The 23,125-nt window shown below is 42.8% G+C and overlaps 1 protein-coding gene and 1 long non-coding RNA gene across 3 annotated transcripts; both read right to left on the reverse strand.

Annotated features, from left to right (window-relative positions):
• Positions 1–1,459: 1,459 nt before the first annotated feature.
• VIM (vimentin) lies at positions 1,460–10,156 on the reverse strand. Its single transcript, XM_005507944.3, has 9 exons — positions 9,479–10,156; positions 9,293–9,353; positions 5,132–5,227; positions 4,828–4,989; positions 4,195–4,320; positions 3,259–3,479; positions 3,123–3,166; positions 2,626–2,711; positions 1,460–2,081 (listed from the first exon to the last, which is right to left on the reverse strand). The coding sequence occupies exons 1-9, from the start codon at positions 10,018–10,020 to the stop codon at positions 2,040–2,042; spliced, it is 1,380 nt and encodes a 459-aa protein (XP_005508001.2). The 5' UTR covers positions 10,021–10,156; the 3' UTR covers positions 1,460–2,039.
• A 2,114-nt stretch (positions 10,157–12,270) lies between these two features.
• Positions 12,271–22,903, reverse strand: LOC110362956 (uncharacterized). 2 transcript variants are annotated; one of them, XR_010469990.1, is made up of 2 exons: positions 21,804–22,903; positions 12,271–13,148 (listed from the first exon to the last, which is right to left on the reverse strand). It is a non-coding gene; the product is annotated as an uncharacterized LOC110362956 (long non-coding RNA). The 2 variants fall into 2 exon arrangements; XR_010469991.1 differs by having other exon boundaries at positions 19,096–22,903.
• Between the last annotated feature and the right edge of the window lie 222 nt (positions 22,904–23,125).

Genomic DNA, 23,125 nt, shown 5'->3' on the forward strand with positions numbered 1-23,125 from the left:
GTTGAATCTGTCCTGCTCTGCAGCAAGCAGTGCCTGAGGCATGGGACCAGGCAATCTCCTCTGGGTCACTTCTGGCTCTTTTGCATGGAAGAGTCACCAGAGGAAACATAGGACCAGCTGCAGGACTTTTTTCACAAGTGAGCACCTAAGGCACCAGGCTGGAGAGGCACATACCTCAGCCTAATGGACGTGTACGTTCTGCTGAACATGAGCCCAAGTGCAGCCTTATGGGGAATACAAAACTCCCCTCTGGCCTGTCAGGAAGTGGAAGTGAGAGGCTGAAGTCCTCAGTGAACACTTACTATAGAAAAGCAGGGTAGAACAGCATTGCCATGGCTTGTTTGAAAAATTAGGTGCTTTTCTGCTGCGAAGAGCAGCTGCAGCACTTCCCCCTGGGAGGTTCAAAGTAAACTGCCATCACGCTTTGGCCCTTACCTCCAGGTTGGGGGGGAACTGTGTGTCCAAGCTGCAAAGGGTATCAGCACACCTCAGGCACTGCCCACCTCCCACTTCAGCATCCCGGCTGCAGATCTAACCTGGTGCTGCAGGCAATCGAATGACAAAGGCAGGCTCCTGCTGCCCCCTGGCTCCAGAGCCTGCACTGCATCTGGTTAGTCACACACTGGAGCCAAGGGGAGAACTGATGGGAATTAAAAATGTAGGTTGTTTCTCATCCCTATCAGATGGGGATAACAGCAAGTTAACTATAAGGAAAAAAAAAAACACACTTTTCTAACAGATCAGTTCTCAAGTGCTTCCGAGAGTGCACATGGAACTACCACCATTACTTCAAATCTGCTCTGAATGCAATTCTACTTGTTGAACCACTCCGGTTTGCATTTACTCATCTGAATAAAAGCTTACAGGAATCATGCTTTATGGAAGGAGTGATGCAGAGGAGCTGCTTTTGCAGGACAAGAGCTGTGCTGAGGTTGTGGCTGGGTTTTAATTCGATAAGCATCTTGCTCTTGCCAAAGAAAATTCCTGTTGTAAGTGTTTGCAGAAGACTTCAACCTCTCACTTCTGCCTCCCAGAAGACCATGGTGGGCCAGAACCCAAGCATTTTCTCTTCCCCCTTCTGCTGCACTTTGGCTGATGTTCAGCTGAGAATACTGAATATTGTGGGTCCCTTTTTTTTAAAGGGGTTCAAATGCTGGAACCAAGTTACCAGCTGGGCAAGTTTTTTTTTTATGCATTCCCTTTAGACACCACTCCTAACCCCCACTCCAGATGAAGCTTTCATTTAGCTTCTGCATTATAGACAAGCCCTTGGGAACCAGTCTTTCCTGGAAAATGAAGTCAATGCATCATGTCAGCTGTTAACTTTGCAAAGGTGCTGCCTCAGATAAGGGCTTGCATGAACTAGTTCACAGTACTTAACTGTTTCATAGAGTCAAGTTTTAAGGTATTTTGGGCATTCTTAGCAACAGAGTTAACTAGTATATGGAAGCAAGATTAATTTTTATTAGCTTGAAGTATCTTTTATTTGAGTGATAAGAAATATCATAATACATTATGCATCTGCCAGTTATAGTCCATTTTAGTTGGTTCCAAAACCTAAGCAGTAAATAAGACAGTTTATCTAGTTAAACTGAAAAAAAAACAACATTCTACACACCAGTACTGGAGATGTCAACCGTATAGAAATTCCAGCATTATGTTGTTATGGCTTTCCAGAAAGTCATGAAGTTAAGAAATTAGAACACATCAAGAGCCATTTTCCAAAGATTTATTGAAGTAGCGACAGGTTGCTCATACTGTGCTGGAAAAAGCAGTTTTATTGAATTCAGATACTTAAAAACAGTATTGCAGCACAAGATATTGCTATTTGTAAACTAGACTCCATTGTAAACTCTAATCCTTCAGGGAGAGTCAGTTTGCAAGATCTAAGACCTATTTCCTAGCATAATAATCTTGCGCTCATGGAAAAACTGCAGAAAGGCACTTGAAAGCTGTTTCTTCCTTTAAGACATGGACTTTTTAAATCTTGCTGGTAAGAATTTCTCCTGCATTAATAAGTATGCATCTTCACTTCAGCTTTACTCCAAGTCATCATGATGCTGGGAAGTTTCATTAATAACCTGTTGAAAAACAGAGACACTTGCATTAAGTTTTAGTATAAGATTGGTGTTATTTTTCTTTTCTTTTTAGAGTTAGAATTGGAACATCCAGTACTACAGAAATGTGAACAAATAGGTATCAACTCTCACAAATGAGAAGTTCTAGTTGGTAAATAGCAACTGGAAACCATTTAATCTTTAGTTATTTTAACATTTAAGCTGAAAACAGTACCTTGTCCCAAACAAGACCCTCTGTTTACTGCCACATGTTTTTCTCAGGTGATGTGAGAAATCTTTCGAGAACTTGCTAATTCAGCTGAACTTAAATACTCAGGACACAGGTAACTGTCAGCCACTTAGGGTTTTGCTATCAGATGGATTTTGTGATAATTTCCACAGAAGCCTGTTTGTTACATCTGTATGTTCAGCCATGCAGCTTGGACTGCCAAATGCTGTTCTACTCAATACTTACTATCATATACAGGCTGCACTGACCAGTAGACAAACTTAAGAGTATTTTAAGGTAACCAGCTGTGACAGAAATAAAATCAAATTTATCACCAACCTGTCCATCTCTAGTTTCGACGGTCTTAATTAGAAGTGTCCTCTTTGAGTGAGTGTCAACCATTGGCTGAGACTCAATGTTGGTTTCTGCAGGAGAAAATGTATTATTACCGATAGTAGAGATGAAGTGCCTCCTCAGAGAAATGAAGTCCAAGATTTTAGTGTCTACTTTCAAAATCCAAATTTAGTATCTGAAGAAGTTTCCTGCTCTGAATGCTAAGTTAATCTCTGTTTTCTCTCTGTTCCCCTTAAAGCACCTTCAGTAGAGACCTAAACCACTCACTATGTACTGATATTTAAGAACATCTCTGCCCAGGAACAAAGTAGCTCCTCCCATCCAAGGTTAAATAATTGAAAATATTGTATCTATATCTAAGAAAAACATCCACACGCAAGATCATTTATACAAGCTCAAATACTAGAGTAAAAGGAACTACCCAGGACCCTTTTGCTAATGACAGAACAGCTGTCTAAACTGCAGTAGCAGAAACAGCTTACCTCTCAGGTTCAAAGAAGCAAAGGTTGGAATAGGCATGTTAATCCTGAAGGAAAAAAAAAGAAATTAAGTCAAACACAGGTTTAGAGTATCTTCTAGTAATTGCTGTTTAGACAAGTGTCTGCATGTGATTTTTACCTGCTCTCTTCACCCTCCAGCAGTTTTCTGTAGGTGGCAATCTCAATATCAAGAGCCATCTTTACATTCAGCAGGTCCTGGTACTCGCGGAGATGGCGAGCCATTTCTTCCTTCATGTTCTGGATCTCATCCTGCAGACGGCCGATAGTGTCTTGGTAGTTAGCAGCTTCAACAGCAAAATTCTCCTCCATTTCATGCATCTGGCGCTCCAGGGATTCATTCTGGAAGAGAATAATGAAGTCAAGCAGTGCTGCAGTTCAGCCACTCTTCCCCACCCTCAAGAGCCTTCAATTTTTAAAAAAAGAGAAGCTGAGTTACAATATTATCCTCTCTGAAAATATGCACACATGCCACAAATTTGTCATCTCCATATTTTCCCCTTGCAAAGTCAGGATGAGTCACTCCGCTACCTGATCTGAGGTGTACCATGTCCTACCAGGTGGCAAAGCAATCTCTTACAGTAAAGCCACCACAAGCAGTACAAGTCAGCATGCAGGAATCCCCAGTGAGGGGATTTGCAGGTGTGCTGTACACTGCTAAATCCATTTGAAGCCAGCCTTTCAGGCAGTCACGTAATAGCAAGACTTCCACCTCCTTTCCAACTGCTTCTCCAGCTTCTTTGTAACTTCAACTGTACCTGACAGACAAGCCACAAACAATTCCAGAAAGCGTTACGTAAACAGTGAATATTATAGCAGGACAATGAACTTATTGTTTATACCTTAAGACAGACTAGATGTATCAAGTCAGTATATCAATCAGTGCACTGTAGCACAGGCAGGCAAACCCACAGCTTCCTTTTAAAAAAATACTAATATGCTGCTGTATTGCAAGGGAGAGCATCTGCATTTACATCTATATCAACAATTAAACTGCAGTGCAGAGCTAAAATCTGCAAAGGGAGGAATGCCCCAACAGCTGCTGTCTTCTACTTACGCTTCCCTTAAGAGCATCAACTTCGCAGGTGAGAGACTGAATCTGCCTGCGGTATTCATTGGCTTCTTGTTTGGCCTGGCGCAGGGCGTCGTTGTTCCTATTAGCAGCTTCGGAGAGATCTGCAAACTGTGGAAATCCCCAGTTTGGTTAGCATAACACTTCAACAGAAATGGTGTATGAGACTTTTTTTAAACACAGCGTTTGAGGGCAACTGAAGCCATAACAAGCCCCAACACCTGAAACATTTAATGTTAGCATTACTCTTAAAATGTCTTTCTATTTCTAATTGTTAAATTGGAATCCACAGTCAAACCTTTCATATTTGCCTCCCCACCCTCTATGTTTCCACCTTTTCACCCATTCATTCACTCCATTCTTCAGTATTTCATCCAACATCTGTTTCCAGCTACAAGCATAGGGACAATTCCCAAGTATGAGCCCATTACTTTGATGCGGCACTTACAGCACAAAGTAATGTTTTCAGCTGTACTCTCCCCAGACAAGGAGTTTAAAGGAGACCCTGTGCCATGGTTTTGTTCATGTCCCGTAGAGAGACAGAGACTAATTGCTACAGCAAAGCTGTTATGTACAGTTAGTTTGAGTACCTGATGCATCTGGACAGATTTTACTCACTTTGGACTTGTACCACTCTTCAGCTTCCTGAAGGTTCTTAGCAGCAACGCTTTCGTACTGTTGGCGAACGTCACGCAGGGCAGCAGTAAGATCAGGCTTGGAAACATCCATATCAATTTGGATGTGCTGTTCCTGGAGTTGGGCCTGGAGTTCTCGGATTTCCTTAGAGAAGCAGACACTTGGTGTTATTACACAACAACATATAAAACACAGACAGGTGGGGACTCTGGGCCACAACCAGTGAAGAGCTTACTCAGTGAACAGACTGTCAGCATCTAATCACAGACCTCACGATTCAGCTTACCTCATCATGAAGCTTCTTCAAGAAGACAATCTCCTCTTGCAGAGACTCAACTTTGCGCTCCAGATCAAGACGTGCCAGAGAGGCATTGTCAACATCCTGATCAGAGAGAAGAATGATTAGCAATCTTACAAAATAGTGATGTAGAGAAGCCTTTTGAAGTCTTTTACAGCAAGTCCAGTAGTGTACAGAGAGATGCCACACCTGATCTTCTTAGCAAGAAAACACAAAATCAAGACCTAGGAAAAACATCTATCTTTTTGCCACCTCCTACTCTAGCCTCAGACCACTATGTGCACCTTTATACGCACTATATGCGCCTTTATTGTGATTTGGGGAACTATACAGCATACATAGATTACTTCACCTTTGCCAATGAATTGCTAAGCATGATCAAGAGCACCCAGATCATAGTGGGTGTAAATCCGGCTTGTAGATGAAGCAGATACTTGGGTCACAAGCCAGCAATAAGCTCTTTTAGCTTGGCTACGCTGAAAAAGAGTCTTGCTATTTGCAAACTTCTATTTTGTTTTCTAGTGGAGCTTAGCAGTACCTACATTCCTATCACTGGGCTTAATTTCTTATTTATTTTTTACGGGCTCTTTGGTGACCAACCACAGAGCCTGTTGGGTCCACAGACCACAGCTTGCACAAATACTTGTAAAGGTAGTGAGGTATGCATAGGAACTGCAAGCATTTACTTCTCCAAGTTGTTTGACAGAAATGCCTTGAAAAAAAGGTATGAGCATAAAAGCAAATTTAGTTAGTCACCGTTGCCTACACCCTCACATTAGCTGGCAAAGACTCCACCTTTTGCTGGATGGAGATAGTCTTAATCAACAGCAAAAATTCATTTAAGGGACAAGAGAAGATACGCCATGAATGTTACATAGGAGCAACCTGAATTAGTTCAAAAACACAACTTAGAAATAAACATTGATTGGTAACTTCTTACATTTTAAATGTGCAACCAAGACAATTCATTTGCAAAGGGAACGATTGCTCCTGTCATACTGGCTACAGACAGCTGGATGCTTATGTTCACATGGTATTCACTTACCTGTTTTTCACAGCTTACTCTACAGCTATTTTGGATTTGCCCAAAGTATAAGCATTCCCAATTAATCAGCAGTTCTCACTACTATGGCACCTTTGAAACAGGGAGTGTTTTGTTTAGACTCTTAGAAAGCCATTCCTCTGATCACTCCTACTGTGGGGTAAGGTTCTCGCTCCAGATTAATTTTGTTTTCTTTACCCAGCAAAAGTTATTCCATGACTTCCCTATCAACTTCAGTTTTACGCCCACAGTTCATAACAGCTCTGTTTTTCAATTCAGAGAAAGAATTCCTTAATTCATTTTTTCTCATCTCAAAAAAAATATATATTCTGGAAGGAAATTACAAGGCTATGACCTAACATGTTTACACAATTAGACAGACATCCACAGAGTTCCCAGTGGATTTTACAGAAATCTGCATCCTGAAGACCATTATATTTTTCAGGACAACTGAACAGCTAGAAAATTTTTAGCAGCTTATAATAAACTAAAAGCATCTTAAACTGAAGAAAACTTGCATGTATGGTATGTATTTTACTGTATACATTATCATTACTTTAGGGAGTAAAGAATCGGTGCATCTGTATTTCCTAAACGTATGGAGAGCCACACAAATGAATAAGCTACTTGCAGCCTGAGCAAACGAAGCGCAAGGCATACATGCATGCAATTGGATTGCACATTGATTTTCTCCTAGGAGACTGCTTAATGCCAGTCACACAATATGCAGGGTTGAGCATCCATGTTTCCTTCAGACAAACCTCACATCAGCCAGTAGCTGACCTGTTAGTCTTGTCATAGGTTCAGAATCTACTCCTTGATGCCACAGTAGTTGGCAAAAGCTGCAGCAAATAACTTTCTCATTAATTGTGATGCCTGTTTTGTCCCAAAGGAAAGAACTCACTGAACCCTTAGGTTTATGTAGTGTTATGTAGTTATGTTATGTGAGTAAAATCACATGTCTTTGTTCAGGAGAAAAATTAAGCTAACATTCAGCACATCTGAGTTAAACAGTTTCTAAAGCAGGCAGTTTTTGGAAATACAGTTCAAATATTTGCTCATTTTATTTTAAAATACTTAAGTATACAAGTGCTCCATCAAGTAAAAAATAAATTTGATGCTACCTCAGAACAGTAAAGTATTTGCTAAGTGTTCCAAATCTATGTATACATCTTTCCAGCGCAAGAATAATGGTTTGTTAAAAAGCTGTGCCTTTTTACAATGGAAAGCACAACAGGATGTTTCAACTTCAGTGTTCTATGAATTTAATTTAACTTGCAGGAGAACAATACTTATAATGAAACATTTCGATTTCAAAATCTGCATGTTAAGCCTACACTTCCACAGTAAGGAAAAAGTAGCTGTCACTCTTGTTCAAATAAAACACACTAACATGCACCGGTTAAGTCTTAAGTGGATTTAGTGTATTGTTTCCACAGACAATGATTTACAGTTCTTATGCAGAAACTACACCTTAAGAGGTTAAATGGACACAGTTCTGCCTGTACTGCACACACAGACCTGCTAAGAGCCCGAGCTCCTGAAAAACCCCTTTCCACAGTGCAGGGAACAGCTGGACAATGAATGTGGGATGTCCACAAAACCAAGTTCACTTAAAAGCCTAGAGCCTTTGGAAAGTTTAATTGGTTTGAAATCAAGGCAGACATGCCTCAAAGTACACCAATTCAGCATGAAAGATCATTTAAACCAGCCTTAAGTCAAAGGATCCTTCACCTGAATTCAGCAATGAATCGTTAGGTTCTCTAAAACTTAAGTTTAAATGCTTCTGCATGGAACTTCACAGTGCATTAAACTGGTTTAACATGCAAAATAAGAAGCTGAAGTGAAGGCAGTGTCTTGAGCTGTTCTGTTACAAACTTCTGTCTCCAGAACACCAGCAGACTCTGAATTCCCAGACTCCAAAGGGAGTTGATACCTCTGTTTCCACACGTTATCTCATGAAGACACCTGCTTTCCTTTAGAGACTATAAATATACTGTAGTCAAAAGCCTTGCCCAGGGAAACACTGACAATGAAGTGATGATTTCCTGAATGGTGACATCTACTAACATCTACGAAGAGGTTTGGAGTGAAGTCAGCCAATGCCCAGCTGTCTGGAGATAAGGGCAGTCGCTTCCAGCTGGGAGGAACACAGGCAATGCCGTTTCCCACCAGCCATTTTAGAGAGAGACCTTGTTTTGAGAAGGCACATTCCTAAATATCTCCTAGTCCAAACAAGGCTTAATCCAAGTTGAAAGCTGGTTTTACACAAGTGAATACCTGAGCTTAACACTTTTTGAACACTGTTTGCACAGTTGGTTCTGGCTGTCATGTAAGTTTAGGTTATCTGCATAACATTGTAGCATCCTACAGAGACTAAACTCTAACACAACTCATTTCCTATGTTAACATCTTAGTTTACAGAGGATTAAATTGTATGTTCTTAAGGGACATCCAGAGGAAGCAGACTTGACTGCTGTGACCTCACCCCAAGAAACAAATTGTCTACTTCTTGGCAGCAGACAACACCCATATGAAAATTTTTAAATTTGAAACTATTGTCCAGTAATGCACTGACCAAAAGTGGTTCGAAAAAAGGAGCTCTGTTTTGTGCAAAAACTGGACCATATACAAGATTGACACTTTTTGCGAGAAATATACCAGCACCATTACACATTTAGTAAGAATGCAGCCCACTGCGCCCCCCCCTCTGACACAAAGGGATCTATTATTTCAATCTGCTGCCACCACACTTGCCATAATGCCTGTATCTGCATTCCACAGTGAATCCCATAGAAACCATTAATACCCTTCAGCCGAGCGAGCAGATGGCCCTCTTTCACTTTTATTGGATCGGAAAGTGATTCCACGTCCGACTGCTTTTTGTAAAACAGGCTAGACTTGGATAAAGCAAGACAATAGTCTCCCCCTCTCCCTTCAGACCGCAGCATCCCCCTAAAGAAAACAAGGAGGGTTTGCGTGAGAACTGCCAGAATTCCTTTGTGCGAGGAAAGCAAACTCCTGCAACCCCATCCTCCCGGCCCCGGCCCCACCACCGCCTCCCGCTCCCCTCTCCCGCAGCTCCCTCCCTCCAGCCCCCCGCAAACCTGTCGGAAGGACTGCAGGGTGTTCTCGGCCTCCTCCCGCTGCAGCATCTCCTCTTGCAGCCTGGAAGGGGTGAGGCAGTGGTGAGGAGGGAGCAGGGGGGGCCCTCCCAAATCGCCCACCCCAGCCCCCGCCGGCCTCAGCCCAGCCCGGGATGCTCCGAGCCCGCCCTCCCCTCGCACACTCACTTCTCCCTCAGCCGCATGATGTCCTCGGCGAGGTTGTCCCGCTCCACTTCCACGCGTGCCTTGTCGTTGGTGAGCTGGTCCACTTGCCGGCGCAGCTCCCGCATCTCCTCCTCGTAGAGGTCGCCCAGGCGAGACGTGCCCTTGCCCTTGAGCTGTTCCAGCTCGGCCACCAGGATCTTGTTCTGCTGTTCCAGAAACCGCACCTTGTCGATGTAGTTGGCGAAGCGGTCGTTGAGCTCCTGCAGCTCCACCTTCTCGTTGGTACGGTTTGCCTTGAACTCCGTGTTGATGGCATCGGCCAGGGAGAAGTCCACGGAGTCGTGGAGCCGCATGGGCGGCATGCTGCTCCGCAGCCGCACCGACGTCGTCTTGGTGGCGTACATGCCGCCGGGCGAGGCGGACACGTACCGGGCGGTGCTGGGCCGCAGGGAGCTGCCCAGCGAGTAGCGGCTGCTGGAGGTGATGTAGCGGGTGCCGGTGCTAGGGCGGCTGCCCCCGCCGAACATGCGGCGGTACGAGGAGTTCTTGGTGCTGAAGCTCATGGCGGCGGCGGTGCGGGCTTTGTAATCCGGGAGCGGAGCGGGGCTGCTCAAGTGCGCGGCGGACGAAGAAGGGCGGTGGCCCTGACCCGGGCTCCTTCTTATGGGGCGCCGCCGCCCGCCGCGGGGCCCGCCCCGCCAACCGCCGCCAGCCGCCAATCGCCGCCCCGCCCGCTGCCCGCCGCCAATCGCCGCGCCGCCCGCCGCCGCGCCTCGCCCCGCGGGGAGGGGGCGGTGGCCGCGGGGGTGCGCAGGGTGCGGGGCTGGCGGCCGTGGCTGCGGACACAAAGGCGGGCGTGGGGGGCGGCTTGGAGTGGGTGGGGGGGCAGTGCCTCCGACCTTCCCGGCGCTGCCCGGAGTGAGGGGCGGCGCGGCCGAGCCCCGACGGCGGGCAGCTTTCTCCGCGGGGCTGCGGGAGAGCAGCCGCCCGGGCAGGGGAGGTGGCAGGGAGGGTGCGGCGGGGCGGTGGCTGCAGATGGGGACGTGGGGGGAACCCCGGCGCGGCCGAGGACCACGGGGATGACAGCAGCGGCATCTTTGGCTTCGCGGAAGCGGGCGCTGGGCTTTCCCTGGACTTTTGTACCCCCCTCTGAGAGCTGGCGCCGTGACTGCGAGGGAGGGTGGCAGGTTTAATGCTGTGCCACAGACAGGCACGATACCCCAAATAACCCAGGATGGGTACATTAAAAAACCTTCTGTAGGCTATGATGTATATATATATACATACATATCTTTTTGAGAACCTGTTTCTTTACTTTTTTAGTTTTCTGTAAGAGAGTAAGATCAGGAAGAGTGGCGCTAACTAGTCACAAAGGGCTGCCGAATGTCCAAAATAAACAGGCAGAAAAATGATACATCTGTGTCTTCTTTAGCTGTCTCCCATGACAGCAATATCTCACCTCCTGGTTCTGTGCTGAAGACACATTATTTACAGGCTAAATGTGTTTTTCCTGTAGCTGGGTGAGTATTTACACAGTTAAGGCTTAATTCTGTCACTGTAACAACGATCTCAGTAGTAACTTTTTTTAATGCGGACAGTACATTATTGAAATAGCTGCAGTCAGGATCTTGCTCCTGGATGCAATCCTTCTAATAACTAGCACAGTGGTAGGCAAGATTTTAACAAAGGTTTGTTTCTGTGCTGTTCTACTCAACAGACTTTTGCTATTTATTTCAACAGGCCCACAATCAGAGTCTAAGGAAAGTACCTGGCAAAATTATAATGATTCATTAGACACCATCTGCAAATATCCTATGTGTGTAGCATCAAAGGCCAGCCAAAATCCCAGTGTTTCAAGAGCATTTTTACTGTCAAAATGGGGCTACCAGCAGTAGAGATGAATGACGTGAGTAGGTAGTACAGGGCAATAGCCATGGCATAAAATTTAACAGAAAACCTTTGAATAGCAGCAGACTGTTGTCAGTGTGGATGCAGAAGTTATTCAAGGCGGATGACAGAATCTGTGTTATTTAGATAATTTAAAACTTGAGTGGCCAAAGCACAGCTCATTCTCTGGGGAACAATCCTGCACTGACACATCAGGTAAGCAACATCTTATTCCTCTTTGCTGTGGGAGGTGAGTGATACAATGTAGAGGTCTAATCTGTAATGTATTACTTCAGCACTGGTTGGATGCAAAACGGCCACTTATTTTTAATTCTTTTTAACTTGCAGTCCTGCAGAAGCAAGTATCTTCACTGGCAATTCTGATAAACCTGAACGCAAACAACAGGCAGAGAGGAAAGTAATCTTCCCGCCCCAATTCACAGTGAAGTCAGCTGTTATGCTTCAGATATTGTACTTCAGGAGCAAGAATCACAGCCCATAAATTTTATTAAGGATTTTTTAATTTTCTTTTTTTGTAAATGAAGCTGTGCTTTAGTTTCATTCTGATGTCAACCAGAAGTGCAGGAATGCAGTTTGTATCTAAATGTAGGTCCTTGAGGTTTTAATTTCCTTTATTCACAGAAGCTTAGCCAAGCAAGCAAAGCTGGCAATGTTGAGCTGCTGAAGTGCTTGCAGCGTGAGTCCTGGGCTGCAGCTCATTCCATTCACCCACTGAATGGGAGGCAGAGGTCGTCCAGCATTCCTGGGGCCGAGGGACCCACAGCCCAGCCTGGGCGCTGCTGCTGTCCCACCTCTTTAGTTAGGCCATCAAGTTTGAGCTGTAAAGCCTTTGTGAGCCCTGGCACAAAAGTACACACTCTGTCTACGAGCAGGCAAAAAAGTAAACCAGCACATAACCGACAGACTCGCAGATTAAAGATGCTTTACTCAGAAGTACTGATAGTTTTAGCAGATTTGGGGGTTTTTTAAAGGTGCACTGTGCCCAATCTGGTTTTCCTAACAGAGCACAACTTCGGAAAACCTTCAACGGCGCGCACACACACGCAACAGTCATCCTTCGTTCAGAAACTGCTTTGCCCCTAAAATCCAAGGAGGTGTTTGTTTTAGTAAATAAATATGACACCCCACCCCCCCATGTTTCAAGTGTAATTTCCATATGTTTATGTCACTGCTGCCATATGTACTCTTGGCCACCTGCCTCATTGCTGTTTTTCACTATGAAATTTTCCTAAAAGTGTTCAGATATTGTCAGTTGTTGGGACTACAATAAAAGCTGAAGTGCCTTTTGCTGGTTGGCATGTACACAGATGGATAAATGGAAGAACCTATAACTTTCTTCTAAGGCGGTGATAGGTTTCATGCACGTCTGCATCCCAAACTCCAAAGGGGAACACAAACTGGTCTCTTGAAATGCAAGAAGCTCTCCACAATACTTGTCAGGAAAGACGATATCTCAGCGTTGATATAAAAGTAATGGAGAATGTATTTCTTTGAATTGAAATGAAACCACAATAATCAGCCTAATTCTAAGGAAGTTGTTACGGGACTCTCAGAGACCATGGTTGGTCAGGGCCTTGGCCACGTCTGACATGAAGGACAGACAGCTAATAGCATCACTAAACACCATGTTGGGGATTATTCATAAACTGTTAGTTGTCATCTGTGCTGTTTCTTGTGATGCCTTCATTTGCAACTCCAGTACGCAGTTAGGCAGCTGCCTGGCCAGTGTGCACTTACCCCTGCAGAGGCAGATCAGGCAGATCACAGGTAAGCCAAAGGCACTCTTAAAAAGAAAAAAAAAAAAAGGAATAGGTATTTTTATCATGAGCCTTTCAGTTCACAATGCACAATTTATTTTGGCTTTTTTTTTGGCTTTTTGCCAGAGAATTGATGTGTTGGTTCACTGCCAAGAATGAAATACAGAATCAAGCCCTAGAAGTGTAGCAAAAAAGATTGGGTTGTGGTGTAACTTTCATTAACAGGGAAAATGGGTGTGCAAAGGGAGAGGGTACAGATGCCTGAACGAATTTATACTGGAAGTCTGTTATGCTAAAAATGAAAAAGTCCTCATAACAGTCAGAATTCCTCTGATTTTCTTGCACAAATATCTGTTGGTCTGAAAACATCACTGAAAAGAATGGCAATCACATTTTTTGCCATTTCATTTAAAAAATAACAAAGTAGAGAAATTTAGTTCAAGCACTGAATGTGTTTTCCAGTCATGACAGACCTTGACTAAACAGATGTGAGTGCTTTCATTAATCAGATATATACACTTTTAGTAAAGTTTCTGCTTCCAGGAGGTATAAAATATTAAATACCCAGGAAAAAGATACTGCTATACAAATGCAATCAGTTTTGTTGTCAGTACCATATAGCAACCTGAAGCCCTGGCATGCATGGGGCAGTAGAGTCACCTTCACAGTTGCCCTGCTCCATGAATACTGAAGAAGCTCAAGTGAAAAAGGGATATGAAAGACTCTTAACGTCCCACAGCAAACCGAACAGGGACACTCCGAAACGCTTAGCTGCAGCAAGTGCCTATTGCTTGAGTGAGTGCTGTAACTTTTAGTCTGAAAGACCATTTCCTCCTTCAGCTGTGGTCTGAAAAGAGTAAGACTTCTATGGTTTTGAAAACTGAGAGGTTCCTGTTTCCAAAAAATGGATTCTGCCTGTAAATCTTCAGCTGGGGCAGGTCCCTCCCTCTGGCTGGGAGCTGAATGTGAGGAGGAGCCCCCAGGAGAGGCCGGTGCAGCCAGGGAAGGGCAGATTTTCCTGAACCCAGAGAATCCGTCTCCCTGCACGCTGCCTGGGAGAAGCTGGTTTGGGTTTTTGAACACCACTGGGCTGCAGAACACCTAAAGATCCAAGCATTGAAATCTCCCCTTGTGAGTAACTTCCTTGACTAATTATGGTCTTAAGAAAGAAATTGGCAAATTCTTTTATGAAATTTATTTTTAAAATGTTGTTGCCTACTGTTGCTGCCAGTGTTGCGAAGCACATCACCCTGGTGTGACTAGCTGCTGATTTTTTCAAGGAAATGACTGGGCTCTTTACTCAAAACTAACCCAGTCTCTCTGCAATATTATATTTTAATGTAAAATGAACTATGTGAAACTGGCAGGGGTTTCATCACTAGGGAAGTGTTTTGAACATGACTCATGCCACCCAGTTGCATGATTAATATTTCCAAAAACTATTACTGTCGTGCACAAAGTTCCCCTCTACTATGGTTTCTAGTGGCCAGAATAGGACATTTTCTATATCAAGATAGGACATTTCTATACCAAATCAAGTACTCATTTTCAAAGGCAGTACAGCTTTCTGCCCCGAGTCCCATGGTTGTCTCAAATGCCATGCACAGTTCTAGCAACACAGAGAAGAGAAAGAGAAGTTTTTCAGCTCTGGCATAGGTATAGCAATTTATCTAATTCATCCTTAAACAACAACAAAGATGACAACCTGTACACTCCATCTGTCTCACTTCACTTAATAGCAATAGCACTGACTGCTGAATGTCAGCAATACGTTTAGCAACGCCCGGGACATAAATGGCAAGGTTTTCCAAACTGACAAGAAGCGTGGCATGGTTTGAGGCTTGATACTCAACCTGAAACACCATGTCCCTTGGTCCTGATTTGGGTGCCCAAAAAGAGATAGTCCAAAATTTTAGGCATCTGCTGTCCTTGTTTCATTAAGTTTGTATTTTGCCAAAGACAAATCTGGCAAAAGTCTCAATCAGAGGGCAAAAGAACAGGAGAGATGCATGAGGATTTAAACAGTAAATGAGCGGTGATACTGTTAATTTGACCCAATTAAATTTTTTAGGCTTAAAAAATCACTGTTATTTAGAGAAACCATTTCTTTTTTAGAAGAGATGTATTGGGGTAGAAATAAGAAGATGAGTATTTGGGTGGCCTTGTAGATGCATGCACAGAAGAAAACATAGCACAGAATGGAGAAATGATGGCAACAAAAAGGGGTGACAGAAACGGTAGACTTGAGGAAGACATCAGAGTAAATGAGCAGGGGTCATGTCTTTGGATTTTTGAGAGGGAAAAAGAGATACCAAATTCAGTAGCAGAAAGATGTAAATACTGGAATCACATTGAGTGGAAAAATAAGGAATGTAATGATGAGCTTGAGGAAACATTATGCCATCCAGGAGAAAATACAGAAAAGACTGAGATTATTGTTATTCTTACTCCACAGTTCAGTCTTGAGTAAAACTAGAGGAGCTACAGATTGCTTACAAGAAAAGCAATATTTTGATGGTGGTCCACTCTGTCAGCTTCACCCTGTGCTTACTGTCTTCTAGCCTCAAATTCTTTGTTTTGGTGGTACTAACAGACACTAACTACTCTCCTGTGGTGCAAAGCTTGCCTAGCTTATCAGAAATGACCTAAGGAAGGAATGGAGAGAAATTCTTTCAGCACTGTTGACTTCTCCCAACAATACTTAATGTTGGAACTTGATTTTAACTGTCCATTTTATGTTGAATAGGTCTCACACACTGGATAGATGACCATTGCAAATATTTTCATGAAGACTATTTTTCTGGAAAACCTTATTTTTCTTTCCGTATCAAAGCAAGCAATTTTAAAGTGCATTTTGATGATAACATAGGTATTCCTTTCCATGGAACTATTCAAGGATTGTGATAGGCACTTCATAAAGACCTTTCAACTTAAAAATCAGAAAAAGGATTTTAATTGAAAGTCAGTTTAAGATATCAGTGGGATCTTTGCAAAATGTTGTATAATGTGTGGGGCTTCTTTCTGTCCTTTGCCACATTGCTGACTTTGCTATCTTGACCTCACTGTCCCTGCAGTAAGCTGTTGGCACAGGTAGAAGTCAACAGCATGGATGAACATTCATTTGTCAAATTATAAGGGGAAGCCATAAATATTAATCTGTCTGGGATCACTCCTTTAAGTTTTGAGATTGCAAACCTTTTCAAGGATGAGTCATCCATCCTTTCTCTCTTTTAGAAAAAGCTAAAAGAAGTGATTCTAGTATGCCATTAATGAAGCCCGTCAGTTAGACATTTACTACTTCTTTTTGGCCAAGCTCTTTCAAAGCAAACTGCTTAAAGAGCTCCTCTAGCCAAAAAACAATTGAATCTGAGGAGTGATTTTATTCTTCTCTCTCCCCCAGTTCCATCACCTACACAAAGCATAAATAGCATAATGTTTTCTTGCCATGATATACCAGGAAATGATGTTCTTTCTGAGGAATAGGCAGGACACAGCAATGGAACCGTTAATTGCAAGAAACAATTGTTCCATTCTTCCTTTGAGATGCCCAGGACAAGCAGAACAGTACTAGCTCCTCGAGGGCCAAGTTTTTAGAGGATTCCCCAGTCCAAGTTCTTGTGCCAAATCCTTGGTTCCAATGAGACTCATAAACTGAATGTACATTGTGTTAGCCATTCTGGGATTAGTTGGCTCCTTACAAGGGGAAGAGGCGGTGGTGCACACACCCCAGAGCTGAGGAGACTGAGCTCCTAAGAAGACAAAGAGTTATTACATGTCTGTTCTATGTCTAATTTTAAAGCATAAATATACTCTGTCCAGTTGGGATTTAGGTGGGAAGGTGATCCAGATTTAAGTTGATAGTATGCATAAAATATAGTGGGCTACAGGGAATGGAATGGAAAATTTATTAAGTACGTGTAGAGTAGATGGTGCATATGGCTGGAAAAGGAAGAGAGCAAATATTTGGAAGAGTGGAGGAGTCCAGATTTTTTCAGGTGGAAAGGTATCCTGCTTCTTATTACAAAGACAAATTCACTAGCTACCCAAAATTTTTCTTGAGAATTTGCTCTTGCATACGGTCATTGAGTGGTAGAGAGCCTGTGTAAGACGACAGGAGGAAGGACCTAACAATTATTTGATAGCTTTGTAGATGCTTTAGTTTTGCTGACTCTTACACTTTTGCCAACGTTTGTGGCTGTTTGTTTGACATGGATTGGGCATTCACCATAAACTCCATGAGATGGAAGTTACCAAGTGTACTGTGGAAGTCCAAAGCACGCCAGCCTGAAACCACATGCAGGTTAGGAATGGCTTGCCCTGAATATGGTATAATAATAATGCCACTGTCCTGCAGTTGTATTCAGAATATAATCAACTTCTGGGGTAACAAGACGAATCTTGAGATAAATCAAGATGAAAGACATCATACTATTGTACTACAATATACATGGTGGCTGGACTGGTAAGGATAATGGGAATTAGGGATAGTGTAAGTTAATTAGTTACTTGAGTTTAATTCTGTTAGTTTTTGAACAACTGTGTCCTATACCATAGGAAATGAGCGCTACATTTGACTTGGCACTGTTACTGCAATGAAGTCATCCTCAGGGACTTCATCTGACATGCAGGGCTCCTGATAGACAATTCCAACAATTTCCCATTGTATTTCTCTTATGAATTATGTGAAACATATTTGCTGGAGTCTTAAATCAGCTGACAGCTGAATATTGACACTGCTAGTCCATACTGGCATATGTATTGTGCAAGATTTCTCTCTTCAGAAAGAACTATTTTAGGCTTTCTTGACCCATTTAGGTTGGGCTTATTTGGGCTTCTCTCTCCAGACCTTCTCAGCAATAATAACATTTTAAATTCATAGCACTTTTTCTAAAAAAGGTTTGTTTCAACTTCAGGAAAACCTAAAACTTTTTGTTCTTAATTGAGGTGCTACTTAATTGGGGAAGTGATTCCAGAAGACCAAGCAGCCAAAAATGGCACTTTTATATTTTAGCTGGAATATTTTAGCAGAATAACTTTTCAATTTATGCTTAATTTGAGTTTATCCTTACAAAATCTCATGACTTCTTTAAATCTGTGCTTTTCTAGAGACTATTTTCCAATAGACTTTCTGGTAGAAAAGAGCTGTGTCCCAGCCACTAAGCTTTAGTATATTGGTATGCTTGACAGACGTTTGTAGACACATCCGAAGTGAGAAGGTGAATATTTACAGTGCAATCACTTCTGTAATTGCCATTCCTAAGTGATATAAACTAGTTTTAAATTAGCTTTAAAGTAACTCACTTGCAAAGTACCAGCAATATAGGCAGGGTGGAAGACATCTCCGTGCTGCCTAGGCACCAAGTACTCAGCTTCTTGGGCAGATTTCGCAGTATTCACTGTGTGCAATTGAGGTTTATCTAATTCCGAGATAGCTCAGCAAGTCCACAGTTACAGCTCTGCTGCAGCTGCATTAAAGATTTTCTCTCTCTCTGGAGGAAACACCCTGCTACCGAAATCTTACCACCATGGTGACCAGCAGAAGAGATCTCATTTCCTGTGCTAACTACACTCTTGCTGGTCTTTTTTTATACCTTTTTTTTTTTTTTTCCAAGCACTGGAATGTGTAAGTACAACAAAAAAGTCAATAACATTATGTAAACATATGGTCTCATCCAGCCAGGGTGACCACTGCAGGCCAAACATAACAAACAGGCCTGATTTATTTAGATTTAAATTTATTTAAAGCAGAAAAGTAAAGATTTAGAAAAGCAATGTCTTTTTATTCAGTATTCCCTACAGAGTATATGGATAGCTTCAGAACCTGAAGATAAAATCCTAAAATTGAGAGATTAATACATTTGAAAAGAAAAATGTTAAAAAAGTTTGTGTCTGATCACTCTTCCAAATAATTTCATCTACATAAATTTCCCCTGTATAGAGTTCTTAGAAACGCATTGGGAGAGGCTAACAAACCTGGTTTGATGTAGGTTTCATTTCTAGTCTTGCCGATGCGTGGCATTTTAAATTAAAGTTGTAGGCTTCATTAGCCATACTGGCAGGGCCCAGCAGGCTTCCCAGAAATGCCACGTCTGTGGCTCAGAGTTACCTTTACTGAGCATCACTTCAGCAGAAACCACGTCTGATAAATTCCCTCCCGAAACATTACACCCAGTCCAGATCAGTTTTGGTAAGCTGCAAAAGGTTTTCAGTTTTATTAGAAACCTACTGGGCCAATGGTTATGGAAACAATAATTTATGCTAGACACTTTCAGTGATTTTTTTTTTCTAATTCAGTGATTGCATTGCAAGGGTATGACATGCCTCACATTCTTTCCTAGCCACAGTGATTTCTGACCCAGAACATGAGCTTCCCTTCTAGACAGCTGAAATGTCTGTATACCCTTCCCTATCCTCATGTAGGTATTTTGTAGGTTATACTGGACATTCGGACGAAAGCAGCATTAATATTTGCCTGTATCAAAGTGTTGTCTGATCATATGAATGCATTTTTAAACATCTGGTCTATCAGAAAGAGATTTTTCTTGCTGTCTTTCCATTTTTTGAATACAGAGGAAATGCTCAAAACCAGGTCACAGCTACAGGTCTGCTAGCTTCCATTACCCGGCCTTATGTTGAACGGTTACATTCAAAGCAAACTCGAAGCAATTTCCACTGCTGCAATGCTGTGGCGTCCCCGAAGCCCCGTGACACGCGCTGCAGAGGGGCAGCTGCCTGCTGACAGCTGGGAGCAGGCGGGGGCCTCGCCGGCCGGGTGGTCTCTGCTCAGCTGCAGGTGGGAGGCCAGGGCAGGGAGTCACCTCTAACTGCAGGTGGCTTGAGATGCCTATAAAATGTTTTGTGCATGCTTGTTGCGTGCACTTGTTGCTGGTGTGAAATACAGAAACACAACAGTGAAAATCTTTTCTTCTCACTTTGAGAGCAAGAGTACAGGGTCCGGTCGCAGTTTGTTATTTTACATTTCAGTTGCCATGTACAATGGAGAATCTTAAAGCAGTGGTTTTTGCATGTTTCTGTGATGTTTAGCAGCACTAATAATTGTAACATTTTTAACAGATCTAAAGCATTGTAAGAAGAGAAAAAATTGCAGTGGTTTGGTTTGCGTGTTCCTCTCACCACTTGTAGCTGTTTCACGAGATGTGTTTACTGGTTGCCAGGGCAGCAGCTTCAGATCTAGTGTGATTACCTGTATCACAGCCCTGATCAGAGATGTGGGCAAACTTTGGAAACTTCTGCATTGAGGAAATGCTGCTAGTTGCTTGGAGGCAGAAGTTTTCAAAAGCTGTCTCAATGAAAATGCTGATATCACATGCTTATGTCAACAGCTTTAAAAATATCATTAAGTGACCAGTTTGCTTAAAATGTATTTTACTATAAATACACTGGAGTCAAGAAAACAGCTGCCTCCACAAGGTACTAACATAGTTCTATAAATGTGCTCATTTAGAATAAACTAACATAATTTTAGAAAGGCCTAATTGTTATTTAAAGCCAGCTATATTGTAGAGCCGTAACTGATATATGTAACAGCCCATACCTGTGTCCTAAAAATGCAGAGTCCAGAGCTGGACACTGGATGTCAACTCTGTTATTAATCTCCTCTGTTAATCAAGATTTACAGAAATCATATTCATCCTATATGCATGGGGTGGAGAAAGGAGCTGTCACAATATCCAAATTTCAGTAAGTGAGAGAGATCCAGTTGGGAAACTTTGCAGACATGTGGCTGCTTCGGGGTCACAAGACCAAGAGTGAGCAATGGTTTAGCCTGCCTCATGGCAGTGGAACCATGTGTTAGAGAGATTTTCCAAGTGAAGCATGAACAATCGCTTTCACAGGGCTCATCCTCTCTGGGCAATCATTCAGCTTTTCTGTAACAAGAGATGAGTGGCTATGGATCTCAGCACTTGTCGGCCATTGACCCAGTCTCTGAAATGAGCAGCATACCTTAAATACTATTATGCAAGGCCTGATCCCAAAAGTACAGTTATTATTATGCTGAATTTACATCTGTAAAGGGAAGAGTACAAAAGGTAACTGTTTCCAGGTTCCCTGTTTTCATTTTGGTCGTCTTTGCAGCTGTCAGTTAATAATGGGAACCAGGTTAGAGCAAACACAGTTATACAGAATTATAAAACTGACTACTGGCAGTTTAAAAATGAGCACTAGGGAAAGTTTGCTTTGCAAGAAGCAGCCAATAAAATCCCAGCGTAGTTTATGAATTTCTTCATTGCCAGAGCGGAGGCGTGTTGATGAGATTCCACTGTTTACTACAGAGAAGATGCCTGATGGAGGAGGTAGGTGGAAGATTTCCCCTGAGCAGGGAATGTTCTACTGCCACCATTATAGCAGAGACAGCTCTGCTGCTTTCTCCACCAGACTCCACCTTTCCCATGTGTGAATGGCAAGAATGCCTTGGAGTTAGGGAAAGGAGAAGGAAAAACAAGGGTCAGTTATGTCTCCCTGATACAAGGAAATATTGCTCCTCTGTAGCTTTAATTGCTCCAAGTACTGGGCAGCTCCAAATAATGAACTGCTCCTGGCTGCCTAAAACTCTCAACTCATCACAGTATCTAGCACTGCTGTGATGTACATTTGCTGAAATTGTAACACAAACGAGCTCAAACTCATTTTCAGTAGTCTAAAAGCTGCCTTTTCTTTACCTTTACTTTGCATCTGTATTTTGAAGAGGTCCTACTGAAGCATATCTTCTTAGCTGATAAAAACCTTCCTCTTTGTAGCCACCTTCATCATCCTGACCACTCTTCTTTAGACTCTTCACCATCTTTGTCCCATGACTGTTTTCCAGCCGGCACATTCCTGGTTTTGTTATGCCAGGCGATTCAGACACCCTTCTCAGTTCTCAGTCAGCCATCCGTGCCATCAACCTGCCTCACTGCTGGTCGCAACGCGTGCTGCTCTCCCCTGGTGTCTCAGCTGCTGTGCTTCCTTTCAGAAGTTCTACAAGTTTACCGTGGACTTCTTGTGTTAGTCACCTGCTTGCTTTCCTGGCAGACAAATAAAGCAGTAGCCCCAGGCTCTGATATGAAGATCCACAGGTGAATGACAGAATTGGTTTGAAAAAGTTGTCAAGGACCAATATTCTTACTTTGAAATTTTGTTTCTAATTCCAATATTTTCTGCAGCTGATGATGCGTCTCATATTCTGGAGACGCGCACTGAAAGGCAGCAGATTTCTCTCTTTTTAGCCCTCCAGTTTAATTTAAAAATTCTTCCTCTGTTGAAAGACAAGAGCTACTGTAACGCTGTATGAGGCACCTTCTCAGGAAAAATAAACATTCCTCAAATCCACCTTGTTTTTGGCAGGTTTCTAAGAGGCTCCACAAACATATGATTAACTCAATAAATGATTAGAGAAACAAGTTCAGGGTTTTTTTGTTTCTTGATTAGGTTTTTATTTGTTTGGTTGGTTGGGGTTTTTTTTAAGGTTCCACCTTCACTTCAGAATGCAAATGTGCAAACTGAGGCACAGTTTAGTGTCTACTCATGTGGGGGCATAACCCACATAATAGTGTGCAGGGTATTTACTCTGGTTGTTTTATATATATGTAAATGCACATCTAATACTTGTTTCAAAAACAAACTACTTTTCATAGGCAACAGTGTCTTTGAGTTGCCTCTTCCTTTCCAATTTAGCAAAAGCAATTTCATAGTGTTAGGGCAAATTAGAACAGTTTCATCAGTTATTTCCTTCCTTCCTGTTCTACCAGCAGCGCAGGCTTTGAAATGACTTCTCAAAAACATCATCACCCGCTGAAATCACAAACGCTGAGGCCCCTAACTTCAGAGCGCCATTCACACCAGCTGCCCAGCCGAGCAGCATACTCACCCTGCATGGGGACAGGCCCTTTTCGCTGCCACACGTCCCCCTTCTCTGTGACCTGCCTGGGCACAAGCCACCGAAATTCATGTCAGTCTCCTGCCTGCCCTTCGCTGCGGCGTCGGGCCTCATGGCCGGGCTGGG

This window comes from Columba livia, chromosome 2 (assembly GCF_036013475.1).
Source record: "Columba livia isolate bColLiv1 breed racing homer chromosome 2, bColLiv1.pat.W.v2, whole genome shotgun sequence".
Classification (NCBI taxonomy): Eukaryota; Metazoa; Chordata; class Aves; order Columbiformes; family Columbidae; genus Columba; species Columba livia.